Below are 24,995 nucleotides of genomic sequence, written 5' to 3'. Positions count from 1 at the left end.
CAATGGACTATGCACCAGATTTTGGACAGCGATGAAATTACGAGAAATGGAAGAGAATATGAAGAACGAAGTGGTAATGGGGAGAGAGTGGAAGAAAGGTAAGTTAGAGATAGTAAAGTTGGTGAAGACGGGCATGGTGACAAAGAAAAAACCAAAGAAAATAGAGTATTAGAACAGAGCTTGCAGCAAGAAGGAATTAGCCGGACAGAGGAAGGCGTGCATGATATCTTCGAATCGATCGTAGAAGGAGCCAGGGAAGCAGCAACTGAGATGAGGAGGGAGATAAGGGAGGAGACCAGGGAGACCAGGGCATTAGTTAAGAAGCTGAGGACGGAGGCCAGTGTGAGATGAGAAAGGAAGATACAGGGAGTGATCGTGGGGGCGGAAGCACAAGATGTGACGGCTTGGAGGCAGGAAGAAGAAGCAAGAGGTGCCTTGGCGAAAGGGAGAAGCTTGAGCCTGAGAGAGATATGGGGTAAGAAGAACAAATTGGACGAAGGCATAGTGACAAGAATTTTTAAAAAACAATCAGCAGTAGTAAGTAAATTGTTTAAATACAAGAGAATAGTGGAGTGTGTGTATTATTCGTAACTGTGACAAGAGCGATTAAGTATTTAAATTAGTAGGCGGTAAAGTGTGTATATTAAGTTCTGTCATTAGATGGTATTGGAGGCTGTAATTAAGATGAGGCGGGTATTTGGTTAGTGAATAAGGAAGAGAGTGATTGTAAAATAGATAGGTGATAAGAGTAAAAGCTAATGGTAAAAATACAAGTGGTTGCAGGATGATTGGGATTCAAAGTTGCGATGGCATGTGTGGTAACTGTGTAAATAATCGTGAGGTTTCGTGATAAAGTTAATGTGTGGAGATGGATGATATATGAGCTTATGGTCTAAGTTAACTGTGAGTGAATAAGGTAGTAGAGTGGATGTAAAAATTGTGATGAGTTAAGGCTGTCGGATGAATAGGGAGATAGTGATGTTTGGTTGGTAATGTATGGAATGGCAAGAGAGATGGTTTTATTTCATGTGGAGAGTTGTCTGGAATTTTAAAAGATAATAAGTGTAGCGAGACAATAGAGTTTAACAGTGGGCAATAGCAATGAAACGTAAGGAGAATAATTGCACACCGGCACTACAGTGGATGAAACACGAAGCCAGGTTTGCAACTTAAGTAGAGCAACAGAGAGGTCACTGTTCAGGAAAGACTGCGCTGAGTTGCAATCCCGGCCGGAAGTGATATACACTTTTGTTTGCCGACACTTTTGTACTCTACACAGTAATATGTTATTATTTTAGTTTCTTGTTATCATACTGCCTTATGCCATGGCCAACAAACTACCAATAAAGGTGACAGGTGACAGTGTTCATCCTGCCTCATTGCAATTTTATTATTATTATTATTATTATTATTATTATTAATTATAGCCTTTTTCCCTTGTTTTCATTTATTGCTGTAGTATCATGGCTATCGGCTCTCCGTGAGGGAGATGTCCGTGCGCCAATGGGCAGCAGGTACATATTATGATAGTTCTATTCATTTTACGAGAATTATTCTATGTGTATGTCAGCATAAGCTGTCTAGGTTGGGCATTATTATTTTTCTCCTTCAGTAGATCAATAAGGTATCAATACTGTCGATCTGGAGGAAAATAAAGATGATATGATATGATATGATATGATATGATATGATATGATATGATATGATATGATATGATATGATATGATATGATATGATATGATATGATATGATATGATATATGATATGATATGATATGATATGAAACATTTGGAGATACGTTTGGAAAAAGGCGTAATTCTATTTTTGAAAGAGTTCATCTATTCGGCTTATTTCAGTCGATTATCGATCCGACAACTCAAACCGAAAACTTGATACATGACGCATCCGAATATTCTATGCGGTACAACTTTTCCTTCCTGCTAGTTGCTTTACGTCGCACCGACACAGATATGTCTTATGGCGACGATGGGACAGGAAAGGCCTAGGAATGGGAAGGAAGCGGCCGTGACCTTAATTAAGGTACAGCCCCAGCATTTGCCTGGTGTGAAAATGGGAAACCACAGAAAAACATTTTCAGGGCTGCCGACAGTGGGGTTCGAACCCACTATCTCCCGGATGCGAGCTCACAGCTACGCGCTCCTAACCGCACGGCGAACTCGCCCGGTGCGATACAACTGAATGATATTTGAAACTCATTCGATTATTTATTCGATTATCTAAATAATCGGATGGAAGTAATTCGATTATTAAAAGTATTCGATTATCCCATCACTAGCTTTCACTATTCGTAACCGCTGTACTAATTCTGGGAGTGACTTAAAACTCTGCACCCAGCCACCTTTTTCCCCATGAATTAACGTATCAGCGTACTTATTTTTGGTGTTGAAAGTGTACTCCAGAAGTGGAAGTTATATTTTTAAATTTCTTGACTCTGTTGGGGGGAGGGGGGGGGGGGCACGGCTATGATCAAAAGTTTATATAATGTTACAGACTTCATCTCTTTTGTGAAAGTTATTGCATTTCTCATGTTCTCAGTACAGTGAACCAGGCAGGAAATGTTCTTTCCCAGCCTGTCAGTCAGTGCAAAGACAGTGAACAAAATAGAGTGCGTGCGTATTAAGTGAGAGTAATTAACTCTTCTTAGCGATACATGTATCGTCATAACCATGGATGTTTCCGACTTAGTTGTAAGGTTTCAATCTTCGGTACACCGTACCGAGCGAGTTGACCGTGCGGTTAGAGACGCGCAGCTGTGAGCTTGCATTCGGGAGATAGTGAGGTCCTACCCCACTGTCGGAAGCCCTGAAGATGGTTTTCCTTGGTGTCCCATTTTAATACCAGACAAATGTTGGGACTGTGCCTTCCTACTCCTAACCCTTTTCTATCCCACCGTCACCATAAGACCTATCTGTGTCGATGCGACGTAAAGGCAATTGTAAATCTTCGGTACCTTTGAGAAACACAAATTCAGGATGATATTGCATAATACTGTTGAAATGTTATGCTTTAAGGATATAATTTGGCTTTGGTGTAAGCAGAAGTTCTGGATGTGCTGTTTGTCGAATTTCGTTTTGTTTTATGATAATTCATATACCATGTGTATGCATAAGTCGTTTTCGGTTTCACTAAGAGATGGCGCCTGCGAACAGTACGCAGCGTATGAATTTGACACATACGTCAAATTGTTCGTTTGACATTAACCTACCAACACCGGTGAGTCCGCCAAACACTAGCGTCTGTGTTGTATCGTTCAGTGATCATGTCGACATTTGTGCGTGGAAAAGAACATTTGTGGCACACGCATTGCTTTTCTTATTTAATCAAAAGAAAAAGGCTCTGGAAAGTCATCGTTTGCTGGTAGAAACGTATGGTGAACACACTCCATCGATCAGAACATGTGAGACGTGCTTTCGACAAAACGTGGTGATTTCAGTGTGAAAGACAGTAGACCACAAAAGTGGCAATTGACACAAGAAACAATCAGTAGCTATTTACGAGCAATGGAGAAGATCAATAAACTCGGTAAATGGGTCCCACACGATTTGAATCAACGGCAAGTGGAAAATCTCAAAGTCACTTGTGAAATCTTGCTTCAACACCACGAAAGAAAATCATTTCTGTGCGGAATTGTGACGGGTGACGAAAAATGGATTTATTTCGAAAGCCCGAAGTGGAGAAAAACGTGGCTGTCACCTAGCGAATACGGTCCTTCGACACCAAGGCCAAATCGCTTCGGCAAGGAGACCATGCTTTGTGTCTGGTGGGACCAGAACGGTATTGTGTATTATGAACTCTTGAAGCCCGGCGAAACCGTTCATGCACAACTATCGCCAACAAATGATTAATTTAAATCACGCATTGATCGAAAGACGACCGTAATGGGCCAGAGGACGTGGAAAAGTGATTTTGTTACAAGACAATACGCCGTCTCGTACAGCAAAACCAGTGAAAGACACCGTGAAATCGCTTATATGGGACATCCGCACCCGCCGTACTCTCCCGATTTGGCGCCATCTATCACCTGCTCGCATCAATGGGGCACGCACTCGCAGAGCAGCACTTCAGCAATTTCGAGGAAGTTGGAAAATGGCTCGACAAATGGTTTGCCGCAAAAAGACAAGCAGTTTTTCTGGCATTGCATGCCTAACTTACCTCAAAGATGGGCGAAGTGTGTAGAAGCCGATGGCCAGTATTTTAAATAAACAAAAAATGAATTTTCTGTGAAAATTACGTGTTTTCTTTACCACCACAATGATGGCAAAAACTTGTGCATACACCTAGTATATGCAGTATGCAGCGAAACTAACAGTAGTCTACTGAAATTACAAACAGAAAGGAAACCACTGTATCTAGATATGACCTTGCACCAGGGGAAATTTAACCAGTGTATTCCTGTCCAAAATGAAAACCACCCTCCATTGGATGAAGACCTTCCAGAAATAATGGAAGAGGTTCTATCTGTTTAAGCTACAAATGGAGTAAGGATGGAGTTTCGGTTTGAAGACTAAGGGACCGAGCTCGATAGCTGCAGTCGCTTAAGTGCGGCCAGTATTCAGTATTCGGGAGATAGTAGGTTCGAACCCCACTGTCGGCAGCCCTGAAAATAGTTTTCCGTGGTTTCCCATTTTCACACCAGGCTTCCTTCCCACTCCTAGCCCTTCCCTCCCACATCGTCGCCATAAGACCTATCTGAGTCGGTGCGACGTAAAGCAACTAACAAAAAAGAAAAACAAGACTAAGGGACATCTTCCCTCTAACGAAAACCAAAGAGATGGAGTTCAGCTATTTCCTACACCACGGAGAATTTCAAGAACGAAACAACCTCCGAAGTACCTTCAAGATATCGTACTAAAATAAGCATGAAGGGAAGAACTGTATATTATTTAGCCTATGGCTCCTATTCCTGCGTATGTCTCTATGTACTGTATTTTGTTTTTGGTTTAATGCTCATCAGTTGTCTTCAAGTTTTAAAAGACTGGAAAGAGTCCGGAGACAGGGGAAACGCAGAACGTGCAAGAGTTAAAGTTTCAGCTTAAAATTCTTTAGTTAAGAAACGAAGAGCGTGAAAACATTACCAGTATGCTTCTCAGGGACGCAGCATCCTTTGGGAATGGCAGACTTCTTAGAGGTTTAAAACGATCCGAATCCGTCTTCACAACTCTATTAACAGTATATCCGAGCAGGCTGATGCTTCTGACATAGAATGAACATTTCTCATTGTTGAGTGTCAGAGTGTATTTACAAACTGCTTCCACGAACCTCCTTGTTATCATCTTGTTGTTTCTGCTTTTTATCGTAGATGGTGACGTCATTTAAGTATGCGTACGTGTCCTTCAAGTTATACGTGTGTGTAATGTCGTTCATGACCCTGGAAAGCTATAACTGTTTGCTTTTTTTCTCTTCTCTTTTCAAACAATTAATACTTGAGTCCTCCATGGGGAAATGCCTGATTCAATAATATCTTCTCTTAGAATGTGGACCCACCTCTGCCTCAATGAACTTAGCATCACAATTAGAGAGACGGTGTGATTTAATAGACATGGGCTTACAGTCATCTTTGAGATTGGCGAACAGTGAGGCAGACTTCGAAGGCAGTATATTATTTGTCTTCTTCCCTGATCGTGGGTTCGAATCCCACTGTCGGCAGCCCTGAAGATGGTTTTCCGTGGTTTCCCATTTTCATACCAAGCTGTACCTTAATTAAGGCCACGGCCGCTTCCTTCCAACTCCTAGCCCTTTCCTATCCCATCGTCGCCATAAGACCTATCTGTGTCGGTGCGACGTAAAGCAAAATAGCTTCTTCCCTGATTGGGACGTGGTGATAGGCACCTTGGAGATCTATGGTACTGAATATGTCGTAATTGTTAACTTTGTTTACTAGCTTATATCTTCAGTCCGGTTAGGTCCGTGCATCTACTAATGCGAACCTGTTGATGATTCATGAATGGTCAGTAATTATTCGCTTTCTGGATCCTGTTTTGAAACAATTAATACTTGAGCCCTCCATGGGGAAATGCAACATTCAATAATATCCCCTTTTAGAAGACGACCTACCGCTGCCTCAACACACTTAGCATCACAATTGGAGAGACGGTGTGATTTAAGAACAAAGGCTTACAATCCTCTTTGTCACAGGTGGTCTACGGAATAGGAAACATTTCATCTTCACAAAGGTAGAGCTTATGCTGTAGAGCCCGGAAGTTAGGCAAAATGCCTTTTTTATCTGACTGGATATTTTGAAGAATCAGATAGAGATAAATATGTTTTCGTGCATTTAAGAAGTGTAGAGAAAATTTTTTATTTTGCCTATTTTGGCTTCCGTTGCCTATTTTAAGATTTAAAGCCTTTTTTGCCTTTTTGCAATCTTTTTCTGTGATTTACACATTTTTTAAAAGTACATAATGAATTTCCGTACATCGAAGATAAAAAAGGTTGCACAAATTAAATTACATATTGCCGTCACAAGTATCTATTTAGAATATTGTTCCTTATAAATCGGTTATTTGTTTTCAGGCCTTCGAAAGCTTATTTTCTCAACCCATTCATTTAATAGCAGAACCTTCATTAGTGAAAGGAATGCACAAGCATAATGAATACCAGGCAAGAGAGAGGATGAGGGAAGTACGTCTCTTCTCCTTCCTCACACCCCTTTTGCTGTGACAATGCGTAATTACCTGGTATTCCCGATTTCGAAATGATAAGATAATGCAGAGGAAGGGAGGAAATCACTTCTGTCTAACAGGTCAAACATAAAAGAAGCTGTTAGTCTACTGTTGAACTTGTTAAAGGCAACTCGGGTGTTCACGCTGACTTATTTATCATGCCGAAATTTTCATCGTTGCGTGGTAAATTACATGGCTATGTTCGCGAATTCGGTTCGGATACACTTTCTACTGATGGAGCTATACTCCTTTGCAAAATCTGTGAAAAATCTATTAATCACGAAAAAAAGTACTTTATAACTCAACATTTCGCAACAACGAAACATAAGTCTAGGTTAAATATTGTTGGCCCTAAGATCAATTTAATATCAACAGCACTTACAACATCCATCAGGCTATCTCAGTTTTCCCTGGATCTATGTAAAGCTTTCTTGGACTCCGGAATTCCGTTCTGGAAACTGGAAAATCAATCCCTCAGGACGTTTCTGCAGAAGTACACTAAAGAAGAAGTTCCGTCAGAATCCATATTAAGAAAAACGTACTTAAATATTTCCTTTGAAGAGACCCTGCAGAGGATTCGAAGCAGAGCTGCATATTTGGATCTCCATTGATGAAACTACGGATGCAATGGGACGTTACATGGCCAAAGTCATCATTGGAACTATGGAAGCAAAGCAGACTGACCTATCATCAGTATTTCTTTTGACGACAGAAGAGATGGAGAGAGCAAATGGTTCCACAGTGGCACAGTTGTTCACAAATTCATTAATGTTACCCTGGCTGGATGGAATATGGCATGATGATGTCCTACTTTTTGTCACAGATGAAAAAAGCAGCTACAGCCTTGAAAGTTCTCTTTCCTAAAATGCTCCACCTCACATGTCTAGCCCATGGACTGCACAGAATTGCTGAAGAGATAAGAAGTTTGTATCCTCACGTGGATACGTTAGTTTCGAATATCAAGAAAATCTTCCTAAAATCACCCTCCCGAATCCGGGTTTTAAAAGACGTGGCACCAGAGCTCCCTTTACCTCCACACCCAGTTCTCACCAGATGGGGAACCTGGATCTCAGCAGTCATATATTACAACAACAATTTGGACAAGATACGTGAGGTACTTCATACCCTATCAGTAGACGAAGTTGCTTCAGTTCGCGAGGTAAAATATTTGTTGGACCATGAAGAGCTCAGCAATGATATGGTATTTATAACAGCACATTATAATGTAATACCGGAAGCAATCTTGAAGTTGGAGAAAAGAGATGATTCGCTGGTATCATCTATGGTGATCTTCGAAAACGCAGTAAATCAACTGCTGTAAGCACCAGGAGAAAAAGGAAGCAGTGTTAGTGAAAAGTGTAAACGTGTTCTGAGTGCTAATGCGGACATTGAAATAATGAAGAACATTCGTGATGTTCTGAAAGGTGAAAATTCTGTTTTAACTGGCATGTGTCCTTCCGAAATAGCTTGTTTCAAATTTGCGCCGATCACTTCAGTTGAAGTAGAACGTTCCTTTTCCACGATGGAAAACTTTCTTTCTGACAAGTGTTTGCCTATGACAGTTGATACTTTGAAAAAGCACCTTGTTGTTGCTTGTAACCAAGGAAAGTAAGAGTAAGTACGCTAATTGTGTGATAAATTGATAATAAAGAAATGAATGAGTATTTAAAATACATATTTTCATTAATAATGAGTGAGATTCCTCTTTGCTTTCATTCCTAATAAATGCCTATTTTAATCACAGTACATTACAGTACGAAACATAAGTCTAGGTTAAATATTGTTGGCCCTAATATCAATTTAATATCAACAGCACTCTCAGTGCTAATTTATCCTTCCTGAATCAGTTTTCCCTCAGTCAATCTCAGTTTTCCCTGGATCTATGTAAAGCTTTCTTGGACTCCGGAATTCCGTTCTGGAAACTGGAAAATCAATCCCTCAGGACGTTTCTGCAGAAGTACACTAAAGAAGAAGTTCCGTTTCAGTATTTCAAGCGCCTTTTTGCCTGCCTATTTTAACCAAAAATAAATGCCTAACTTTCGGGCTCTGCTCTCGTACAACCCAACATCCCTCCTAAGCCATGGCATTATCAGTTTCATCGGTCACGAGGTCTAACGGTTTCAGTAATCCGAATGAGGCTAAATCATGGATCGTCCCCTTCTCATCTACATCGCATAGGAGTTGTGGATTCACCACGCTGTCGATGTCAGTATGCGGAATAATGGTGACCTCAACCACATTTTGAAGTATGGCCTTTATGATTCTTCTCGAAGCCGCTTTCTATCTGAACTATGTCATCTACAAGTGCCGTTCCCGACCAGTGCTGCATTGGTGTAGGTGAATACAATTCGGTTCTCAATGCTGTGATGGACTTTTTGAGAACCGCGGATATAAGAATTTGACTTTGTGGTTATCGCATTGTTGTCAGTGTTTTGTTTGTTCTTCCCCTCTTATCTCTGAAAAGAGATTCTGTGTGGTTTTATGTACTTGATGAATGTGGACGACTTGGTTTTTATTTCTTATAAGTAATTTGCTCTGACAATTCATATTTTTGTACGTGTGCTGTGAGTGTTTATTGTACGTGGAGGATGACCAGATGTTGTTACAACAAAAGTCAATAAAATAAAATTTAATTTTTTTTAAAAAAAATCCTCTTTGAGATTAGCGAAAAGTTTCATTTCAGCGAAAAGTAAGGCAGGCATCACATGAGCGACAGCAAGACTACGCATGGGGAGATTTCGTGTCTCCTCCAAATATTAGATGGTTGCTACAATGCCTTTGTAGCTGATAATGGCCAATAAATTATTTCACAGCAGAGGTCAGGCAGAAGGGAAAGTTTTACACCCTTATAAACATGGTCCAGAATAACTTGACCTTGCAGCGGCCTACAATGCTCGAGGTGACTGAAGTAGAAGCCATTGACACTGATCCTGATTCAGGAAGGATAAATTAGCCAAGCTTCTGGACAGTTTAAAAAAAATATATTATTGACCTTCCTGTGTCAAAAAAGGCAAAATACTGTTCATTATTGATTGTGTCAGAGAGCGTGCTTTTCTGCATTCCATTTGGAGAAGCAGCGATACCTACAGAACCTAGAGCAGCATTTGCTGCTTATGTTTGAAGTTTAGGAGAATACTAGATCTACAGACCTTTGTGCATAATGTCAACGATGACCACAGATATTATAATGTTTCTCGTTGGACGTTTACTACGAGGGTGCTTTTCATTACCACAGAAGAAGTATTTATAACAAACAACTGCTAGTGTTTGAATCTGGTTCGGCAAGTGTTGAGGATAAGTTGTCTTGGTCAGGATGAGATGGTACAGCTTTAATAGTTAGAGATGAGTAGAAAGACAGAGTATTGATGAACAAGTTCAAGAGAGCGAGCCTGATCATAGGCCTTCCCCCAACGTCAACGAAGACTTCTCTAAAAGTAGCTGAAATGGTGCCTTATAATTTTAAGGGCATGGTTTCAACCCTCACTCGATACGTATGTTTTCGTCTTAATTTATTTTTACATTGAAATGTGCTTTCAATATACATGGTATTTTAAAGAAAATTTCTGAACAAAATTGAAAAAGTACCATTGCTGGTAATATGACTTTTATTAACTCTGCCTTTGGCCGAAAGGCATTGAAACCTTAACTACTGTACATAATCAGTGGCGATTTGTCTACCAGTGTAATAGATCAGATCGGAAAACACGTATCCTACCAGCTTTTAACAGCAAGAAAATATGATGCATTGCGAGGTTTATTTACTGTTGTACATTTTTTGTATAACACTAACAATGTTTTCAGGCGGCAGTGAGCCGGCCTCTCACCGCTGGGTTCCGTGGTTCAAATCCCGGTCACTCCATGTGAGATTTGTGCCTCACGAAGCGGAGGCGGACATGTTTTTCTCCGGGTACTCCAGTCTTCCCTGTCATCTTTCATTCCAGCAACACTCTTCAATATTATTTCATTTCATCTGCCAGCCATTAATCATTGCCCCAGAGGAGTGCGACAGGCTTCGGCAACCGGCACAATTCCTATCCTCGCCGCTAGATGGGGGCTTCATTCATTCTATTCCTGACCCGATCGAATGACTAGAAACAGGCTGTGGATTTTCACTAACAATGTTTTAGCATCACAGAGTATTTATATGAGGTCCCATTAAAATAATTTGACAGAGGTTGTAGGGTGTAGAAGAATGAAGTCGGCCATATAAGAAACATTTTATCTTTCATTTCTTCTTCTTCTTCTTCTTCTTCTTCTTCTTCTTCTTCTTGAGAACGCGGTTGCATTTTGTTGTTGGCAGCTCCTTGTGTTTCAACATCAGTGGAGCCGTAAAGTTGTTTTTTGTCGCCTCATCTGTTGGAGCCAGCTGTTCTTACTAGTAGGCCTTCATTTTCTTCATAGCCCTCCTATCTATCGATCTATCTAACAAATATCTTAATTAAAGTAGTTTTTATTATAATATACACTATTTTAAAATAATAATGTACGACATGTGTGAAGCACAGTAAACAACGAAGTGTGTTTTATATTAGATGTACATCATACACTTTCTTCTTCATGTTAGTTGGAACCTTTCCACAGAGTTGGGAAGTAACTGAATGAAAGTAACTGCATTTCTTGAAACGAATACTTTTTTAATACATTTGGCTTATAATCGTTTCTTTTTACCAAATATAATTTTTACTCTAATTTATTTCTGGCAATAAAATAGTAATCGTCACTTTATAGTAATCTTTATCAGGTCGCCTATACTTGTATACCAGGCCTCTTCGGAAGCCACTTGCCATTTTTAAGTAATATTTATACATCGCATCGAGAGTTTGGCAAAACTGGAGCCCAGTACTTTCAAGGCGTCACGCCAAGGGTATACACTATGCAGCCAAGGATACGTAGGAACGTTGTGATACCACGTTCGATACAACATTTTGGTATCGCTACTCAAGTCACCAAAACATCGATGCTGCGATAATATCGGAAACAAGTATATATATACCAATAGTCATTATCGTCGTCGTCATCATCATTTTAGAGTTCCAGGTTCCCGGGTACTGTCGGCGAGCCTTTTCCACTCTGTCTTCCTAAGATACGAATGAGGTCATCTTGTATCCTTCCTCTAACTGAAAGGCGATGTTATCCAGTAGTTTCTTGGTCTTCCCACCATACATTTTCCAGCCACATGCCTCTCTGTGTTAATATAAGCCGCCCTTATTGACTCAATTGTCATCACATACCCGAATCACCTCAGTGTCGATATGCTGACTCGATCTAGCAACATTTCTCAATCCCAGCTTCCTTTCTCACCACGTCATTCCTTAATTTGTCCAGTTCTGCTTTTTGAACTGTGGACCTCAGGAACGTCATCTCAGATGCTGTAACCTTGATAAGTCCCTCTTAGTGAGCGTGCACATGTTGATACCATAGGCTAAGATCGGTATCAAGTAGGCATTAACTGAACATCACCAGCATGGGTTGTTAATTACAGTGCTGGTAAAAGTGAGAGCTCTTCTGCACTCTGTCTTGTTGAGATAGTCTACGTTCTGTTGGTAATGGCGCCCTCTACTATCGTTCCCCAAGCCGCAAGGTCCATCTTTACTATGTCCATTCAGTGGATTCTTGGTTTTCCCATCATCCAGGTTAGCATCAGCTGAGTTTGTTGGCTCCATTCTCGTCACATGCCCAAACCAACTCAGTCTCAGGGGCGTACGCAGAAATTATTTTCGTGGGGAGGGGATATTAAAAAGTAGAATTTGATGGCTTCCATAAAATAATGTTGGATGCATATTGTGAAATTAGAAACACTAAATTAAAACTTTCAAAATAACACAGTTATTTAAGACCCATTTGTATTCATGTTGATGATTACAATAGCAAACGTGCCCTGGGTTTTTTGGCCAGCCCATGGATTATATTTTCTACGGTCACATGTTCCTATTTGTTTAGGGCCTATGTACAAAAGAGCTAACACATTCAGTCTTTCCTGTGCACCCATATTCTGCAAATTACCCTTTTATATACAGTATTTCAGGGTTGAGAAAGAGCGTTCTGGTGTGGCAGTGGTTACTAGAAAGACAGTAAACAGTTTCAGTACTCGATGTATTGTTGGGAAAATATCACTGTTGCAAAATGTCATGTCCATTGGTTCAGGATTGCTTTTAGAAAAAAATATGTGTTTACTTATATTTTATTAATGGAAGTATCGACACATTGTTGAGAAATGCGTAGGAGCGTAGGAGCTACCTACAAACTTCATTAACATGGTTAGCACAATTAATCACAAGTTCTAAACTTCAATATTTGGAGGGTTTTTTATCCACCCCCCACCCCCGGCCACAATTTCTCCTCTGCGTACGCCCCTGCTCAGTCTTGATATGCTGATCTGATCTAACAACGATGTCTCAGTATTACAATATCAGTATCTATATATTTTACATAGCAACGTCGAACGGTCGAATTGATTTTTTCTCGTGTACCTAGAGCTTACTGTACTCCCAAGCTAAGAATGGTACCCTTCAAATATCAGACTACGTTTGTCAGTTTGCGAACTGTGTTTTACGGCCGGATGTCCTTCCTCTCGCCAACTCCTCGTAGAGGAATGCATTCACTATTACGCGTTACTCTATTTGGTTAGTATCCTATTAATAATAATAATAATAATAATAATAATAATAATAATAATAATAATAATAATTGTTCCGGGGTATCTGTGGAATCTGTGGAACGCAGAGGTGATGAAAGAAGGTCCGGGCTTGAATGGGTCTAACTACAATATCAAAATTAATTTAAAACTGAAACTGAAGGTTATATTTTCAGAACTTTAAACTTAACAATTTTTCATCATAATAATGAAACATCAGGTACAGTGATAATCATAAAACAAGTCTAGGAAAAGACAAGGTTAGTGGTCTTAACAAATCCTGGGCTTCAAGCCCCTCGCTTTACATTTCCTGAGCTCCTAGCTCAAATTTACAATTTGAAAAGGAACAACTTTAGTAAAGGACAGAAATCCCCTAATTCACAGAGCACTTGCTCCCTAAATACAGTATCTGGCCTTCCAGAGGCACTCTTTACTATTACAACACTTGAAAAAGAGCTAACAGGCTCTCAGTTTTCCAAGCCTACTGAAGGCAACATCAACTTACAATTACTGGCCTCTCAAGGCACAACTTACAATTTGAAAATAATTTATACAGGGGTATTTAATACCTAACCTACTGGGCCTTCATGGAAAAAGAACAGGTTAGATAACTGGCCCAAACACAAAGAGAATGGAGGCACACTGCGCTCCAATATAATGAACACTTAAAAACCTAACGGGCTCTAGGCCGATGAAACAAGGGCTATTCCCAAACTACTTAGGTGACTCGTATAGAAATTACTTTACCACATTACAGAATGAAAAACAGTTATAAAACGTAGTCACCTCAAACCAAGATGAAGGGGAGCTCGAGAGGGTAATTCACTCTCTATCCCCGATTTACAATTAAAGATTTTATGAAGGTTTTACATTAGCCGGAAGAAAGTTACATTTTAGAAAAGCTTGTTACATAACTAAAGAGTCGGACCTTTCCCTCGGGTTAAACTGCGGAGGTAGCAAGAAAGAATAAAGTTATGTGGCCATTACCTTGTAGATGTTCTGGTTGCCGACGAAAGAGGCTGCCCGCCTCCCGCTTAACGCACACACTCAGAAAGGTGACGATCAATTGGCCAAGAAACGTGAAAAGCCGCAGTGTATAAACCCTCAGGGAAGGTTCGACATCATTCAAGACTAAACTAGCCACACCCTCTTAATTTTATTGGTAGATTTCAAAAGTAACACTCAGAATCGAACAAGATGCCTGTGATAAGTTGAAAATTAATTACAGAAATTAGGGATTGGCTAGATTCAGAACTGGCGGAAATAAAAAGGAAATATTGCCAACCCAAAAATAAACGAACATCAATCAGTTACAAAAACCTAGAAATACAAAACTTCTTTAAATTATAACTTCATACACCTCGCACCAGGGTGCATAATCATAGTTTTTTGGCAATGTCATCTGTGGAGAAATGACCAAACTTCTTGATGTATAGCTAACAAAACTAGGAGAAATTCAGTCAGTTTAGGAAACTTCACAATAACAAAATTACATCATATTTCTGTGGTGACATCTTCTGAGTAAAGTTCTAAGTGGGTGTAGTTTCATTTTCACTGTTTTACCAATAGAGGAGTTCAGTTAGGCGCTGAATTTGAATGCGCGGCTTTGGGGTATACCTCCTGGTACAATAATAATAATAATAATAATAATAATAATAATAATAATAATAATAATAATAATAATAATAATAATAATAATACTCTGCTCTTACTGGTGTGGTGGGTCATCAGTAGAGGCGGCAAATTATCGATAGTAATTGCCATCGATATTTTCCGATATTATCAGCTCTACTATCGATTACTACCGATAGTTTTCAAAAAAAGTGGAACGAATCATATCATTATGCCCGAAAATAGAACATTTTTGAACACAGTCCACAAAAAATCAGTAGAGAGCACAACTATTTCATGCTATGTAATTTCTGAAATTCAAATCAGAATCACTCATAAATTTCTTCAGTGGCAAGTCCGAGACATTCTTTGTCTGCACGCGCTTGCCCACAAAGGGCCCCATAGACGGTCCGTCTTAGCGTCCGTCTTACCTGCGCAGTTCTAAGACGACAGGTAAGACGGACCATGTGTGGTAGAATTTTCATCCCTGTGCCGTCTTAGGCTTGGCTCGAAGTGAATCTGGCAGCGCCTGATTTTTCTGTGCGTGTACAGGTAAGTCGGCGAGCAAGTTGGAGCGTGTGTGGGGTCTTCAGACTTAGCGTCAGTTTTAACCAATTGCTCCTACAGAGCAGTTCGCTCGTAGGACATAATGTCGGATTTAAGAATCATGCCTCGAGCGTTTCTAATGGAATTCATACAGCTATACCGTTGTAATCCGTGCTTGTGGAAAATCAAAAGTAAAGAGTACACGGTATACGTTTTATTTTTTACGTTTTCCATCAACCACACCCAGACAATTTGGAAAATTCCATTTTCTTTCAAACTGCTGTCCAATACATATCCATTCATCTTCTTTTGTTGGAAACTGAAACAAAATAAAATAAAAATTATTATTGTTATTATTATTAAATCATGCAACTAAAATATAATTTAACCCAATGTAATTAATCATATTTTTTTGTTTGTAGGTTGGTTGGGCGAAGACAGTTAATTTTCACACTCCGTTATATAATTCTTTCTTATTGTACTCTAAGCATACATTATACCTTGTTTTATATTAAATTAACATGAAATACATTTCCTTTTACCTTGTACAAGAAACTTATAAATAAATGTTACTTACTTTGAGATACTGTTTCTTGAGCACCTTATATATTGCAGCGCAAGTCTCAGGAATAATTACTCCCAAAGACTGGGCTGAAATTGCAGCGGAAAATTTCAGATCTTCGTAACTTCTTCCGGTTGCTAGGAAACGAAGTGTGACGTTGAGTCGTTCATGCGGTGTTATTGCCCGTCTCATTGCACTGTCACTCTTTCTGATATGGGGCGCTACCAAGTGAAGAAGGTGTAAATACGTTTCACTGTCCATCCTCAAATAATTGTACCAGTCACCTGGTTCAAGAGTTACATCTTTCAGTAAATTTACAGTGTATCTCGTTTAAGTAACCAAGCTTTTGCCCATTTTGATCAAGCCCTTTTCTTTTTAGCTTTTGATCTCAAAGCTAATGCTAGAGAGGTGTAGATTAGAAGTTCCTCTAACATGTTATCCGTGCACGACTAGCGAAAACTGATCGCAAGTCTGACAGCAAAACGGAGCGTCTGTGTCCTCTTCCGTGTTCCGTCTTACCTCTCATCTTAGAACTGCGCAGGCAAGACTGACAGTAAGACGGACCGTCTATGGGGCCCTTAACGTGACGGCCCAGCTGCAGTGTTCATTTTGCGATCGCCCGACATTTTCTCGGGTTATCTTTGGAAGATTGTTTTACAGCATTCTCAACAGATGGCAGGAGAGTTTTCAGTTGCTTTCATGAAGTCTTTGACCTAAAATGTGCCCTTTCTTCTCTCACCTACATACCGTCTCTGACAACATACAAATCTCATTTTTTTTTGTCCCGTATTGGCATCGGCCCAACTAAGGTTAGGTTGAACGGAGAATCCCACCTTCCAAAATGCTAAATTGTCTTTCTGCCGGCACTGAAGTCTCAGTGACGCAGAGGTACTTCAATGCACACCTATGAATGCACCTATGAATTGGAACAAATTCCTCAGGAGTTAACTGCAAACAGCTGTACAATTTCTGTTAGTGCGAAAAATAAGCCAATGACGGGGAAAAAGAACTATCTTTGACTATCGATAATAGGCAAATGACTATCGATGTATGACGATAGTGGTCCTAGCGCTATCGATAGTTTTCCGCCTCTAGTCATCAGGATGATGGAAGAGAAGTGACCATAAGGTGATGCTTCACGCATCATGTACATAGAATGTACATAATGTTGACACATCCTTTGTGGTTACTGTGTCCCGAGAAACTACACTGCTGACGTATGCAAAGATTTAGTTACGTGAATGATGTTGATCCACGAAATATCACTGTAATATTTGTCACAAATGGAAGATAGTAATTGCTTTTGCTCAAATAAAGTCTCAAATCCCAGGTTGATTAAGAAATAATACGAAATATTTTATTTTAGAGAATACATACTTTACTGCCTTACAACTATTTCTGCTACGTCGCAGCGCTTCCGTGTTTTGTTTGTCCAACACTGTCGTCTGTGATGTCTTTGCTCACTGAAGTTCTTTGGTGTCGTTTTATTGATTTTTCCAAATACAGTAGAGACAATACACGACACTGAGCGAGATATCGAGGGACAGCTATTGGAGCTCACTCTAGCGGATAGACCTGAACGGTACTGATTTTGTCATAAGAGCACGTGTATTTTTGTGTGAAGTTTTTGGTGTTATTTATGCGTTTTCAGTGAGTTGACATAATTAAATAGTAGCGTGTGTCATTCCTTGATATCTCCTCTCAACATGAGGGGAAAGGTATGTGCTGTGTTTGGCTGCAGTACTAACGAAGTAGAGAAAAATGGACCGATGAATGGGAGTGCTATGTCTGCGATTTTTGTTATATTTGGCCATATTACTTGCATTCCGCTGCTCGCGGCGTCGTTTTTTTTTTTCTTGAGGTCCAGGGCTGGCACCAACGAGATCTCTTTCTAGCGAATGGGAGTGCGGATATTTTGTTGAAAAATAGCATGATCCCTGGACCAATACATATATATATTTTAAAAGGAAAATAGCATAATCCCTGGACCTCAAGAAAGAAACAAAAGACGGCGCAAGCAGCGGAATGCAACACCATGGACTCCTATTTACAGCCAGTAAATACGTATACATATTTCTTGCTAGTAACGACGGTATTTCTTAATCAATCTGGGATTTGAGACTTTATTTGAGTAAATCAATAATTACCTTTCGTTTGTGACAAATATTACAGTGATATTTCGTGGATCAACATCGTTCACGTAACCCAAAGATTTTTATTTCATACACTAACGTAATCATGTAATTACTGTAATTATTTTCCGCGGAGTTTTATTACAAATCGTCTCTGATTGGTTGAACTCCGCTTCACAGTAACATAAACACGAATAGTCAGAGAGACCACGAATGAAAGAACATCAACTTAACCTTGTTGAATTGTTTCTCCATCTGAATGTAACACCGTGGTTCCCTGCCTATCTACGCAAAAAGTGACGTCTCTGCGTTTCCAGCTCAAGTAATCTGATGCCATCACAATACTGATTAATGTGTAGGTTAAACCATTCCCAGCAGATAAATATCTCATATATCGCAGTATATCGTAAAGTTCGTATTAACTTCATTAATACAGGGACCAGAGGATCATGTTTACGACTCTGGTAACTTAGTGGACTGTTCGCTGCTTCAAATAACATTAATTGTTGTGTTTTGCTACAACATAACCCCTGGTACACATGTCTTACATCTGTCTTAACAAAATACGAACAACAAAACAAGACAATGTTTCAAACAAGGGCGATTTGCATTGCGACGAATCAAACTTATTTATAATTAAATTAATTGAAAATAAGTGAATTCATCATAGTGTGAAATTAAATATCGTACGCAACAGCCACTAAAATGATAAGTTTAAGTTCCTCGTTTCGAACTCTCACTCGTAACGTAAAATATCACTTTTCCTAGCAGTCTGTAAATAACTATTACATTTTCCAGTGGATGGATTCCTAGCATGATGTTCGCTAGTCGCCCCTCTCTGTTTATTACCATCGCTACCGTTTTGGCTTTGCTTATCTTCAGTTTTAATTCTTGGAACTTAACTTCCATTCTCTGAGTCTCAACTCTGCCTGTTCCTCACTTCCTTCCCAGATCATGAAGTCATCAGCGAAAGCCATTGCATTAAGTTCACCAAGGTTGCCTTGATGTGCTTGCCTTGATGTAATCCATGATGGTGATAGATAAGCAATAATGGGGATAGCGCACTACCTTGGTGGACTCCACTTCTGATCTGAAACCAAGATGAATGCCCGTCACGGAATTGCACACGGCTTGTACAGTGCTTATACAGCACCCGAACTTCCCTCACCAGTTCCCCCCCCACCGCGGCACTTTCTTTCTCACACTTTCCACACTTTGTCTTTTCAATATCCACGAAAACTATGAAGAGACTTTTCCCGTTCTCGCAATATTTGTCCATAACATACGAACACTGAAGATTAGGTCTGAAGCCATACTACTCTTCTTCTGTCTGTGGCTCTAGGAGATTACTCGCAACTCCCTGCCCAAGATCTTTGTTAAGCTTATGGGAAAGGAGCGTTATTCCCCGGTAGTTTTCGGCGACTTCCTTTCTTAAACTAGATGTATAATGACACCCTTGCTCCAGTCAGCAGGTATCTTTTCATCCTTCCTCTGTAGCCACCGTAAACCCTTGACTCTTGCTGCTTTAATTGTATCCGGTTTGCTTCACCGATTCCTGGGAGGTTTCTCTGTGCAGGTTTCAAGAGCTGGTTCATTTGTTCTCTGATCTGCCTCTGACTTGTTCTATAGGTGATCAGAATGGTTCCTCAGAACCTCTCTGATGTCTTCTTGTTTCCTGGCCATGTTTTCACTGCGACCCGTAATTGCCTTGATGATTTAAACAGCATTTCTTTTGCTTTTGATTACTTTAAACAATAGTTGCATATTGCCTCTGCTCTCTTCCTCTAATTGTTGGGTAAAGTTCTCCCGGCACTTTATCTTCTCCTCTCCTACTACTATCTTAACTCTCAGTTTGTAGTTCCGATAAACTTTCTCGAAGTCTCTGAACTTCTGCTCATCCCTTATCTGTTCTGGCTTCGTTTTCCCTCTTTACTTTTGTGCCGTGTTCCTTTCCTTTATTAAGGATCTCACTCCTTCATTCCGCCAGGACGTCTCTTTCTCCCTTACTCTGGCACCTGTCTTCCCACAGACCTCAATTGCTTCCTTTATCAAGGTTCCCTCTACCTCCCCACTCACCACTTCTTCTGTAGGAAATTACGGTCCTAATTGTCAATTCTTTTTCCAATCTGTTATAGCTCCACACTTTTATGTTAGATAATTTCCTAGTTGTTATCTTCGGTACATTCATTTTCGATACTGACAGTAGTACAAACACTTTCAAGCCTGAAAAAACGAAAGAGCAGTAACTAATTAATGAACACTAAAAATGTTCAAAAATCTATTATTATATGCGGATGCATTATGTAAATATTACGAACGCTAGAATACTAGTTAGTGGTAAAACAAGTCGCTTGGCAAGAGTTCTTTTGGATTCTGGTTCTCAGAGATCATAGATTATGTTGTAGACTGTGTACCTTTAAAGAACTGAATCTAAAATGTGAACAGGAAGAGACATTAAGTCGTAACCCCTTTAGTGGATGTAAGTTGCGGGTACAGGTACACAAGGTTTATGAAGTCAGATTCAGGAAATTCCAATATACTGTAGCACTGTTAGATCAGATGATTTTTATTTATTTCCCCGATTGGAAACTCAAAAGATATTTCCTCAGTTGAGGGAGACAAACATTACTCTCACGGAGCAGGGTCGCGAGGTACCAGACATTGAGATGCTATTAAGAGCTAACATCATTGGTAAACTATGGACTGATGCTACCGTGAAAATTGATTAAAATGTCTTGGCAACTGAGACGTGGTTAGGATGGATCATCATGGGCTGCAGGAAGAGTGGTTGGGCTCACTAATGTTAATTTCACTTTGAAGGACCTGTGGGAATTGGACATTCTAGGAATCCGAAAAAACAAAGTGTAGAAATAAGAGAGCTCCCAATTGTTGCGGCTATCCGTTAATGAAGAGGAGGGGTGTCAAGTGCACTTGCCATGGAAGGAAGAACATCCGGAGTTTGCTGACAATCGGGCCACTGCCGAGAGGAGACTGCAGTCCGTGAACTAATAAGTTTGAAAAATATCATGAAGTGTTTGATAAGTGGCTAAAGGACGGCATTGTGGAAAGGGCAGAAGATGAAAAAGAGCGTACTTCAGGATATTTTCTTTCACATCATGCAGCAATGAAGGAGTCCAGTGTAATAACCTAGATACACCTGGTATTTGATGCGTCGTGCCGAGATGTTCGAGGCACTTTGCTGAATTCTTGCCTAGAAACAGGGCCGAATTTGATTGAACACATTCCACATCTGCTGTTGTAGGTGACATTATGGACCTGTTACTAGATAAGATGTCCGGCTCCATGCCTAAGTAGTCAACATCTTGGCCTTCGGTCCTCGGGGCCTCGGGTTTAATTCTCGGCTGGTTCGATGAATTTGAAAAGTGAAAACGATTAACTCCTTTGGCTCGGGAACTGTATGCTTGTGCTGTTCCCAACATTCCTGCAACTCACACACAACACTACCTCTACCATAACAACACGCATTTTCCGACACACTAGGACTGCACCAGGCTAGGAATAGCAACATGCTATTATTATTATTATTATTATTATTATTATTATTATTATTATTATTATTATTATTATTATTAGATACGATGTTTCTATTCTCTGAGAGAACTGTGTCTTGTACGAGGGTGAGCAGATGATGCAGTATTGCTGCTCTTGGTAAGAAATGACATCAGGGACTAGTTATCAAGTGACAAGTTCCTATCATTTTGTCTTGTTGCAGGTAAAATGGACTTGTTGCCGGATGAGATGCTGCTACAAATCCTGTCTTACATATCACCACAAGAACTTCTCTACTGTACTTCTCGAGTGTGTCGACGATGGGAACGACTTGCTCTCAACGTCTCCATTTGGGTCACTTCCAGTGAGTCTAATAGTCTAGTATCACATTTGTTCGATAGTAGCTGCCTGTACTTCTGAGCTTTCCAATAACTGTATCCAAAATTTTACTGCAAGATGGTATACTTACTCAAATCTTGAGGGTTTTGCTTATCCACCCGCCATTTGCCGGACATGCACCGTACTGGTTTTTATCATTTGTATTTTTTGTACGTCCAGCAGGAATTTACATTTATTGTATTTTATTAGACATGTAAGTTAAGCATGCTGTAATTGGAATTTACATTTGGACTGCCGCTTTACGGGTGTAGCCTAAGAATAGGAGGTAGTTGTTCAGGAACTATAATGTGCTGCTCTCTATTATGAAACTACACCTGAGTTCATCACTATAACATCCTGGCAGGGCAGTGGTGGACAAATACACGCATATAATTGGAAACAATTGAGGTTTCATTCTATAGAAAGCAATATAAAGGTTACCAAAACTGGCTTTCTATAAGATACAAACAAGCTAAGAATTTCGACACAGTAAACCATGAATTTTTTCTGTCTTGCATGCAGATCACTTCATTTTGAGTTATATTGTATATATCAGCAAAACTAATAATAATAATAATAATAATAATAATAATAATAATAATAATAATAATAATAATTACCGCTTTTCCACACCCGGATGGGTTCGCTGGTGCAAACTGTGTATCACGTGTGAATTTGCCCCTGTTTTACAACTGGATGCCCTTCCTAGCGCCAACTCTATGTAGAGGGATGTATTAACTATTACGCGTTTCTGTGGTGGTTGATAGTGTGGTGTGTTATGTGAATATGAAGATTAGTGTGTTGGGACAAACACAAACAGCCGGTCCCCTAGTTATAGAAATTAACTTGAGTCGCTTAAAACCCTGCCGGGAATCGAATCCGGAACCCTCTGAACAGAATGCCTCAGCACTGACCATTTAGCCAAAGAACTGGACATCTGGAAATATAATATGCAATTATGTATTTCAAAGGAAGTAGTCAAATATATGAATTAATAGTAGACTATAACCTGAAAAACTCCTCGACTATTTTCTTAAAGGAACAGCTATTTTTCTGTTTCTGTACGACGACTCCTTCATTAGCTTGCACCGATACGTACTTTTTTTTTTTTTACCGCTTCCTTTCAGTACACGATCTTACGATCTCTATGGTAGTGAAGTGGCATATTCAAAATGTGACAAGCATTTTTACCAGAGAGCATTGAGAACAGTTGCAGTCTACTGAAACGGTCAACATAAATGTGTTTATACTCGTGTTTGGGTCAAATTAGTTAAAGTTTAAATATTGGCCTAAATGATTTGCCATGTTTTAAAAAAATTCTGAAGTATGGACTTTTCTGAAAGAATGTTCTGCATTTTTAAATATTGACATGACAAACCTACTTTGTTTCATGTAAGGCGACACTGTTGCTGGTACGGCTTCTTATTTGGTTCATGGTTCACTGAACCCCTGACACAAAGAATTATCTTCCTGATTATGATATTCCTATGGGTAAAATCAGGAAGGGTAGTGCTGGTTATTCAGCGTTCTTGGCTCAGAGCATAAGGGGACTGTTTCTTACCCAGCCAAGTGGTTCATTCTGCCGAGTGAACCAGCGAAAGCTTGTAAAATAGCCTACGCAGGGTAGAAATGTTAAAAGGTTTAGGCAAAATATGTTTTAAAACATTTGAAATCGCCGCAGAATGTTGTGGCTCTGTGTCACAACAAACCATGACTTTTTTGTCACAATATACTTTCTCACTCTCACACTATCCTTCTCACTCCAAACCTGACCCCTGTAAGTGGAGGGTGGTAGAATACATCCAAGGTATCCCTGCCTGTCGTAAGAGCCGACTAAAAGGGAGACTACGGGCTCTTGACTTGGGTGAGTGGGCTGGCGACCGTTGTCCCCTTGCTGTTTCCACTTGTGTCAGACTCCTCTCTTTCAACTTTACTGTCCGGCCTCCCTTGGTTAACTCTCGTTCTCTTAACCCCGATGGTATTAGGTTTAAGAAGCCTAGAGTGCCTTTCATTTTCACACCCTTCGCACCGCTTCCCTTTCTTTTGCCTACACCGTCGTTCTTCGAAGGGTCGCACCTCTTCCATTTTTCCTCTAGTTAGCGTTAATAAGGGGGTGGTTTTGTACTTTCTCTTTAAACAGTAATCACCACCACTCGGTCCTAACCTGGCTGGAACCAGGGGAACAAAAGCAGAGCTCGTCTCTGTGAACGTTTTTTGAGACATAACTACTCTCACTAATAGTACCAACATTTCCTGATACTGAGTGCTTCAATACGGCTAGTACTTTGGGCAGAAAATACATTCATCTTTTCGCTTTTCCGAAAACTTCGTGAATGATTTTTTTTTTTCATTTTGCCGTTTAATTATGTACAGGCTGTTTGTATTTCTCAGCATTTCCATCTACTGCATGAACAATAGAGTCTGGTACCGTGGCTTAGCGGCTAGCACAGGACCTTTCTGTTCGGTTGACCGCATTCGATTCTTGACTCAGACACGAATTTACTATTTTGAGGGGTTAAGACGAGGTGCGCACAGACTGAAGTAAGACCATTTGGAAGAGAAGGGAAGAGAAACTCCAGACTGAAATTCCGGAATGTTATCTGACGAGAAGGACAAGGTCTCTTCCTAATCTTACGTCCACTGATTACAAGTTACCAGGTAGACTTCACACATACCCGCACACCAGCGCGACGAAGTAGTGGCGGCTCGTAAAGTTTGGTGATGGGGGTTCACATATTTCATTTTTTTTTAAATACAGCATTAATATAACATGTCCAATGTCCAATGGATGTGTAGAAGTATGAATGGAAATATTGCCTTGGCAGAACAATATCTTTGTTTTAGTAACAGAATATATTATATAGTATTTCCTAGAGAGAATAAAAAGGAAGATACATGAAAGAAGAGTTGTTGAGTCTTGAATAAAGTCGAGATCTTTT

General features: G+C 39.9%; 1 protein-coding gene across 1 annotated transcript in view; it reads left to right on the top strand.

The window, feature by feature from the left end:
* Positions 1-24,995, top strand: part of LOC136856755 (F-box/LRR-repeat protein fbxl-1) — a 167,934-nt gene that overhangs the window by 13,626 nt on the left and 129,313 nt on the right. The window contains exon 2 of the mRNA XM_067134847.2: positions 21,902-22,042. Coding sequence (XP_066990948.2) covers positions 21,907-22,042 — 136 coding nt within the window. The 5' untranslated portion in view covers positions 21,902-21,906. The remainder of the gene's footprint in view (positions 1-21,901; positions 22,043-24,995) is intronic.

This window comes from Anabrus simplex, chromosome 1 (assembly GCF_040414725.1).
Source record: "Anabrus simplex isolate iqAnaSimp1 chromosome 1, ASM4041472v1, whole genome shotgun sequence".
Classification (NCBI taxonomy): Eukaryota; Metazoa; Arthropoda; class Insecta; order Orthoptera; family Tettigoniidae; genus Anabrus; species Anabrus simplex.
The sequence above is the reverse complement of the archived record's forward strand: the minus strand, read 5'-3'. Positions and strand labels throughout refer to the sequence as shown.